Below are 8,549 nucleotides of genomic sequence, written 5' to 3'. Positions count from 1 at the left end.
TAAATTTTTTTGGACTTCCTCCCATTGATCATTTTAACAAATTAAATGCTAAATGACTACTTGCACTATTTCTTACTATTAAAAGAAAGTTTATTGGTAGAATAAATAAATACATAAAAGGTAATAGTTGTAAAACAATTTACGAAAAAGTTGTGAATCTGTGTCCTACTCGTAAATTATTAAGTAATTAATAATATGGTCGTCAAGCCAAAGGCGGTGGTTCTCAAATTTGTGATAGTCTAGTCCCATCAATTAATTCCTAACTTAAACTTTTGTACATAATATCAAAGGGAAATTCAAACTTTCATTCTCTTTCCTTCATTCCTATACACTTATGTAAAGCAGGCCTAACAGCAACTCGGCCACCAAAAGCTAAGGAGGTTCATTTGGACATACACTAAGGAGGCAATGAGGCATAATATGATTACATTGAAGACCAGAATATCCTCTGGCTATACAATGAAGAAATCAACATCAATTATTATGAATACATCCAAAATTAGAAAGAGCATAGAGAATTACATTAACAGTTGCAATTCATCTCCACCTCTAAATGGACAATATGATACAATTGTTCTACATTAATCATTTTTCTGCTCTAACCTGAAAATATCAGTCAGTAAACTCCACTACAAAAATGGCCTATAGTCACTTCCCTAACTTGAATTACGCCTCTCCCAAGCATTCACTCTATAAATGAGATTATAGCCACCGCTTCGTTGCCTGGGATGACGGGTGGACTGGAGGAGGGGTCCTGGAATTTCTATGAACATCTGCAGAACACACCTACAAGCTCAGAGCCGCAGACCAATTTTGACAACAATGAATTCTAACAATTTTCAAATCGGTTTTACCAACCTGTATCAGCTGGTTTCCCTCCAAGAGATGATCTTCGAGATTTGCTTGACCCTGTCGTCGGAATGCCAGTTAACGATTGCCTCCTTTGCATCCTTGAATACGTTGACAGTGGTGATGCGTCGAGATTAATATTGCTTGAAGCTTGCATTGGAGTATGCAACTCTATCAAATTCTGTTGGTTCCTGAAACATTGATGGGAAAAGTTTAAATTATGAAGTAACAATTCATTTATATGATAAGCTTCTCCTTTTACTGACAGCTGAAATTGACATCAAGAATGACCATTAGTATGCTTATGTAGCTCCCAACTATAACTCAACTACATCCCTTTCATATAACATTAAAGAAAAATAACTTAATTTTAGATAGAACCTGCCTCTTCTCAGAGTTATTAATCAGCTTCCCAATGGTCCTCATGGATCTTCTTATTCGAGACCCTTTTCCACTTGCTGAACTAACTGGGTTGGAAGTCGGGGTATCGGTTGGAAACATCACGTTGCTTTGAATTTGAATCTGGATATCATTTCTGGCATGCTTGGGTGGTTCAGGTGTCTTTGGCAGCTGAAGGCTGATTTGGGTTCTTCCTTCAGCGTTGATCATACGTCTCATATAACCAAAACTCGGAGGACTTTGAGGAAGAGCCTTGGGATGGCTCTCCAATGCAATTGCACAATTGCTGATGCTTTGAGGAGGTTTAGGGATTGTTTCGGAATAAAAGGACAGAGCTTGGTTATACTTACTTCCATCTTCTAATACTTTCATCGCTAAACCATCCCTTTTAATACATTTTGGACCCTCCAAACTTGATCTTCTTGAGCGTATAGAGGGTGTCTTTGAGCCCTTCTTCATCTCTTCTTTGGATGGTTGCTCAATTTTTGCAGCGCTGCAATTCTCAATGCTCAACCGTCGAGGGCGTGGAGGGGTTCTCTCAGCTGCTTGTCTTGGTGATCTTAGTTCCTTTGACTTATTGGTCAATGCCTGTTGTACTTCGTTATTAGCCAAAGCTTTCTTCAGAGTCTCAACCTGTAGAGTGATTTGGGAGAATTAATCTCATCAAAATAACTTACCTAACATACAATGACATACATAATGAATTCAAATATTGATCTAAAGAAAGGGCTAAGACATAGCACAACAGTGGCCAACCATGAAATCGTACTAGAACCTAAGATTAAAAATTAAAGTACAAGTATAGGAACTATGCAACTAATTTTAGCGTGAAAGAACAAAAATAAAAGGTATAATTCAACAAAAGAAAAAATATTATGAATAATTAATGCAACCATGAAGAATTGGAGTCCTGTAGGATGTCAAGTTTCAACAAAATTTGAATGGTGACCATGAAAGGCCATGGTCTAGAGGCAGCAGCATATATTGCATAGGGAGAGTGTAAACAATTACCAGATGATGAAAAATAGAAAGAAGAAAACACAAGTGAAGAACCATTAAATGTTTCTACCCTCCTTAGAACGTTCATGGAATCAGTTGGCTTGAAGATTTACCTGTGCCTTAAGTTGCATGACTTCCCTGCTTTCCTTGTTCAAGCGAGCAGCACCAAGTTCAACAGTCGAAACACTTTGAGCAAATTTCAAAGTGCTTAAACTTTCGCTGAAAGAATCTTCCTCTGGACTTACATGTGCAAACATTACTGTTTTGGCATGCCCACCTGCAGATCAAATTTCCAAAATAATCTTTGTCAAAAAAAGTTAATTTAGAACATATTAGGGACCATTAGGATTTTCAGCAAGAAGATACATGGAGCAATTTACTCCTCCCTTTAGTTTCGACAAATGTAATATTATTTTATCTAATGCCTGAAAAGAAGCGGCAATTCAAGCAAATACATACGGACATACCTAGAGAATCTTGCAAGAAAAGTGTGAGTTTACTGTTTCTGTAAGGGATGTGAGAATTCTTCTGAGCTAATGCCATGATCACATCTCCTAAACAAGAGAGAGACTTATTAATATATTGTGCCTCCCTAAGCCTGTCTCCCGTAACTTCAGATTTGTCGACCCTTTCACTTCCTGCAAGATCTACCAAATGTAGGCAGCTGCGTATAGTGCTCCCTGAATTGTCCTTTCCATGCACATAAACAGTCAAAATACTGCAGACAAATGCAAAATCATCATTTCGCATTTCAGTAACATAATTTCTTTAGATATCCAGGCAACAGATTACATATTGGTTCTTTGAAGTGTTATGGAATTAAATAATTTTTAGACTAAATAGGAGCAATACATATTATATACTGAATGTTACAATAGAAAAGGATGAGAATGCTACTATAGTAGTTGACCTGTGCGAGCGACTACTTCGATTGTTCATAGCCGTGAAACTCACAACACGATTCAACTCTCCTAGTTTCATTACATTAAGAACATCAGCCGTCGATTTCACAGAACGTCGGGTCGCATCTGGAAGGCTCAAGCCAGTGTTGCCATTACAACTTCGAATCTCTAATTTATAGTTAGTTAAAGATGCAAAGTAATGCAAAGAAAAATCACCAAAAAAGTTACATCCTAAAAAAAATGCATTCTAAAAGTAAAAAGCCTAATCATAGATCAAAAAATTTATGACAATAAAATAAACAGAAGGGCAAAGGTAAATGGTAGTTTGTTTTTAATGAGAACAAAAGATATTTCGTAGTTGATGAATCAAATGTAAAGAAAGGATGCAAATTTGAATATAAAGAACAGTAGCAAAAAATTTACTTTCTAATGAACCAAAATCTTAGCAGATCCAAAAAATTTTGACAAAAAATACAAATAAAATAAACAGCAGGCAAGGATATTTGGTAGTTGATGATTCTGCAACAAGAAGGTCTCGTACTTGTTCATTGTAAATTTCAACCATTTGGACATTGATTTCATAGTCGATAATATCCTTCCGTACATTTTGGATTTGGAATAGATCATTAAGAGCTAGATAATTAATTCCAAAGTCTCTGTCTGCTCCACCAGATGGACCATTCTGTCAACTCAATATATAATTTATTTAAGAAGGGAGAACTCAGTCAAGGAATGTATAACTAGAGTTACACATATTTTATTTCTTTTTCTCAGGAAGGGATTGGATTCTGCAGTAATTTCCTTTTAAGCTCCTTCTCAATTATGAAACATAAGTAATTTGATAGACATGGAGAAATGCTCGAGATAAGGTCGACAAACGTGGATTTCTTACCATGGTGTGTGTTTTTCCTGATCCAGTTTGCCCATAGGCAAATATGCATACATTGTAACCGTCCATGACAGATCTAATTAATGGCTGAATATCCTTGAAAACTTCATCTAAAAGAAAAATAAAGGAAGCACTTTGGTTAGCTAACAAACAGTAGTAACATTGAAAGGTATCATCAATGTATACCTTGCTTTGCAGCTGGGCCAAATACACGATTAAACCGAAAAACCTTCCTTCCATCTTTCTTGGGTTTTAATGGATCCAAAATCATTAATGAACCATCCTCCCCAATAAATTCTATCACATTTTTTGATAAACAACTGAATGTGGGCCTCACTCTGCAGTAAACTCGAATATTGCCTGAACAAATAATGATAGCAGCATTACGAGTATCTCAAGGTTCTCCAAGCAAATTGAAAGTGAAAGGATTGTGACGTTTGTCTCTCATTAAGCATACTAACCCTTAAGATCCTGTACCATGTTATATAAGCTCCTGTTCTCTTGAACCACATTATGATAACCAAGAGAAGCATCTGATAGCTCCTGTACCTGATTTTCTGAAACTCAAAAGAAGCACCTTGAGAACTTACAAGTACAGTCTAGGAAGTTAGTTTAATAATTGAACCTCTAATTTCTCATCTACATGTATAAGGAAAAAGTGGACTAATGTTGATTTTTTTTAAATGTAACTTGGGACCATTGTGGAAATTTCATGACAAACAATTAAAATTTTATGCATTACACAAGCAGGGCTTTAATAATTCAAAGAAAAAAAAATGTCCTAATTAGGAAAGTACCCAAGTCTTTCAAGTCTTTTTGTAGCTGAAACTGCAAATCATAAACTTCTCCCTTTGTTTTAGATAAAAGCACTTTGAGATCCTGTATTGATAAACAATATATTATACCAATCCAGCCAGATAAATGCAGATACTTGCTGCACTTCATAAATCTAGTAATGCATCACTTACGACTTCACATGGGATCCTCATATTTAAGGATTTTATAGTGTATATCCAAATTATTTGAAGCCATAAAAAACTAAACATACAATCTAACTAAACAGAATTGACAAATGCATATTCAAAATAATATTAAAAAAGTGCATATTAAAAAGCTTCTAGTTAAACAAAGAAAAATCAAACTCAAACCATCCATTTGAATCAAGACGATTTACCAATAATTTAAGCTGTCTCCAATTGAAAACCAGTTCACATCCAAAAACAATGCATACAACAACAAATATTATGTTCTATATTAGATGTGAAAGACAAGAAATTACCAAAAGTTCCCTCTCTTGCATGTTAAACAGTTTTCGGTGATTGCAGCTTTTCTTTTTGAAGCAAGCTCTGCACCGCTTTAAGAAAAATGCATAAACTGACATTAGCATATTTGATGAAGTTATAAATAAATTTTTATTAATATGAAATATTAGTTATTCGATTAGTTATATCACTATTAACACCGTAAGTTTTTAATCATGTTTATTATTCATGTATATGATCGATGGAACAGTAAAGATATAAAATCTTTGTCATCATTTTATACTCTTCTCCTTAAAATCAAGCTAAATATATTAAGTTAAAAATCAAACATTATTACTTTTACATAAAATTTTTAATTTATAAATACTAATTCCTTAATAAAGTGTAAAAGGAAAAGTCATCACAAGATAGTAAGCAAAAGTCAAATTTTACAAACATACATTGAATACATATTATAACATAAAAATAAAAAAGTTGCAGAACTGGTGTTCGGGGTGGCGGTGGAGAAGAAATGCACATAAAAATAAAAATAAAAATAAAAAATAAAAGATTAAGCAGCAAAAAAGGAAATACAATGGAACTAATAAAACAAAATATAGGATGAAAAGAAATCCACATAAACCAAAAAAGATTATATAATTAGTGTTTAATGAATAAACCTATAATTACTTTTAACTACCACGTCATTTGTTTTATCAAAGTCATCGTTTGTTTTTCTGCACTATTTATCCTATAAAGTTGAAAATTATTCGGCCAGATTAAAATCTAGAGACCAAATAAAATTCTTATCCTAATTTGAAGGATCTAAGAGAAGAAAACAATATACTTCAAGAGAAGGGGAAAAAACTAGGGTTTTTAACACAAACCAAACAGTAAACAGACAAAATATGCATACCTGTGAATTTTCAAGGGCCGGAATATCATCCAAAATTGTATCTGAACGAGCTAGGGAACTGCTTCTTTCTTTTAATTGATCTTCTAAAACTGTATGAAACTTTTTTGGTGGGGCGGGGTTGGAAAAAAAGAGGGTAGATGTTTTTTAATTTCCATGGAACTTTACTGAAAGAATATACACAGCAGGAAAGAAAATAAAGGAGAGAATCAGGTCAAAAAATTCATATCACCAGTCATCAGATAAAAAATATACTCGTCACTTAGTTAAGACATCTCATCTCGAAAGTCATCAGATAACACCTCAATTAATTAAAACCCATTTTAGGAGAACTGGGTTTCAGAGAAAATAAATAAAAGAGTAAGACATTTTCACAGTTTAAGCAAACTGACCTCTGGAAAGTTTTCTTTAAGCGATTCGTCCGAACAAATTGACACAATCCTTCTGAATAACGTTACTGAATTCTGTATACAAGCTAGGAATTCATAAAAGAAAAAAGAAAAATCCACTAAAAGCTAACTCTAGAAATTAGTAATAAGCTTTTATTCAACCTTATCTCCATTTCTTAAAGACGCAAGAAGATTCCCATCAATATTTTCCTTTTCCTGAACCAGGCAATCAACAAGTGACTTGACAATTGATTCTAGAAAAGTCACAGAAAATATAGTGTTAGAGCATGAAGAACCCTATCCAAAGGTGTCAAAGATAGCTCAATGGGTTTAGATTTCATATGTGACTATAACAAATTTTGACAGTATATTTATTCTAAACATAAAGAGTAGACAAGGTTCTTTTTGACATCCAAAAGAGAGAATTAATTTCAAGAACCAAATATTGCACCTTTTTTCTTTTGGAAAAAGTATCAAATTATTTATAAGCCTCAAATTACAAGCATACATTGAAGGAAGGAGAGTTCTCAAACCTTCAAGTTCTACATTTTCGCTCCCAACAGGAGGCCGTTTCTCGCATGTAGTAGTAGACATATCCAAGCGTCTACAAGAGTCTAATGAGACAGTAGACGAGGGTCTTGGATGCATCCTATTGGCAGAATGCATAACCAGAGGAGATTTCACATGTTTGTAAAATCCATTTCCACCACTCATCTGCTTCGACTCATGAAGAGATTTCAGAGCCAAAACACAATCTACTACCTTTGCCTCAAATGTATCCTGAGAAGCCACGGTTTCATGCTCCAGTAATCATATAATTACAGAAAACTAACCATTAACATACATTCAAATAGGAAAAATACCCTTTCTAGATCTGAAGCTTCAAAAGCAGGCAGATTCAGCCCTTTTGCAGCAACCAAAAAGTTCCGGACGTTCTCAAAGTATTGATAGGCAGGCAATGGCTGACACTCCCAGGTAAGTGATGGTAAAGGGCATGGGTTATCCACCACCTTAAATTAATTCGCAAAAATAAAAGTGACGGTTAGAGTACATTGAAGAGATAGGTCCAAAAAACAAAAACAAAAAAAAAAGACTGGAAAAATTCATCTAAATATCCAAATTGATGGTGATCACACAAGTTTCAAAAAGAAAATGAGTAGTAATTGCAAAACCTTGGGCACGGCTCCGGGTTGAATCTTGTTAATGGCATTACACAAGACCAGGCCATTTCTCAAACAAGAAATAAACTCCATCTCTGATGGTTGATTCGGCAGGCCGAGTGGGCCTACAAAGCTTTCAAGCCACCTGACAGCTTCATACCGCCTCCAAGCTGTAAAATTAATCGGTTAGATTTGTATTGTCCTATGGATTCTCAAATATAAACAAGCATCTATAAGTCTGGGAAAACACGGGAATAAAGATTACTTACTTCACAAGAACCATTAAAAAGGGAACACCACTCGACTGAGTGAGCGAAGTAAAATTCACATAAATAAACAATAAATAGATCAACAAGATTCCAGAACGATTCTATTCTCTATATGAATGGGAGTGAAATGAGAGGGATGGAAGAAAAGACCAACCAGCTTCTTCAGCTTTTCTTGACGCCAGAGTCCAACTAAAATGATGCAGCCCATTTCTTGAAGGATCCTCCATTGAAATGCGACCTTCTTGCTTCTCTTCTATTTCGTGCAAACGCAGTTCTCTCTACCAAGAACTGCGGGGATGGAGAGCGGCTGGTTGGAGGAGCAACGTAGAAGAGTGAAGCAAATGATTCACCAGCTAGCTACTGGTTCGCCATAGCTCTCGCGAAGAGACACCGGGGAGGGTTCGGACAGGCAAAATGGGTTTTAGCCCTAATAACTTTGAATGCCCAAGTTTTTGCCGGAGCGGCGCTTCCAAAATGGCACGGCGATTTGGTTCGGTTCGGACTTCAGACCTCGGACTACCCCTCGATAGAAGTGACAG

At 35.3% G+C, this 8,549-nt stretch overlaps 1 protein-coding gene across 2 annotated transcripts; it reads right to left on the bottom strand.

Annotated features, from left to right (window-relative positions):
- Positions 1-398: 398 nt before the first annotated feature.
- On the bottom strand, positions 399-8,549 carry LOC111023584 (P-loop nucleoside triphosphate hydrolases superfamily protein with CH (Calponin Homology) domain-containing protein). Of its 2 annotated transcripts, XM_088124531.1 has the most exons (19): positions 8,165-8,549; positions 7,754-7,911; positions 7,445-7,591; positions 7,115-7,361; positions 6,744-6,835; positions 6,585-6,656; positions 6,196-6,294; positions 5,318-5,392; positions 4,836-4,917; positions 4,500-4,595; positions 4,225-4,398; positions 4,042-4,148; positions 3,655-3,831; positions 3,158-3,324; positions 2,715-2,965; positions 2,361-2,524; positions 1,235-1,881; positions 859-1,040; positions 399-773 (listed from the first exon to the last, which is right to left on the bottom strand). In XM_088124531.1, the coding sequence occupies exons 1-19, from the start codon at positions 8,235-8,237 to the stop codon at positions 703-705; spliced, it is 3,081 nt and encodes a 1,026-aa protein (XP_087980657.1). In that variant the 5' UTR covers positions 8,238-8,549; the 3' UTR covers positions 399-702. The 2 variants fall into 2 exon arrangements, with proteins under 2 accessions (XP_087980657.1, XP_087980658.1); XM_088124532.1 differs by lacking the exon at positions 5,318-5,392.

The sequence above is a fragment of the Momordica charantia genome, assembly GCF_013281855.1.
Source record: "Momordica charantia cultivar OHB3-1 chromosome 5 unlocalized genomic scaffold, Mcharantia_2.0 BLBB01000005.1, whole genome shotgun sequence".
Taxonomy (NCBI): domain Eukaryota; kingdom Viridiplantae; phylum Streptophyta; class Magnoliopsida; order Cucurbitales; family Cucurbitaceae; genus Momordica; species Momordica charantia.
The sequence above is the reverse complement of the archived record's forward strand: the minus strand, read 5'-3'. Positions and strand labels throughout refer to the sequence as shown.

What these genes read in the sequence shown, in the direction of transcription:
- LOC111023584 (XM_088124531.1), bottom strand. Translation starts at nt 8,237, where the DNA reads ATGGAGGATCCTTCAAGAAATGGGCTGCATCATTTTAGTTGGACTCTG. An exon ending in CATGGTACAGGATCTTAAGG is followed by an intron (nt 4,399 to 4,499) that starts GTTAGTATGCTT and finishes TTATTTGTTCAG; the next exon opens with GCAATATTCGAGTTTACTGC. An exon ending in TGGCCCAGCTGCAAAGCAAG is followed by an intron (nt 4,149 to 4,224) that starts GTATACATTGAT and finishes TTTTTCTTTTAG; the next exon opens with ATGAAGTTTTCAAGGATATT.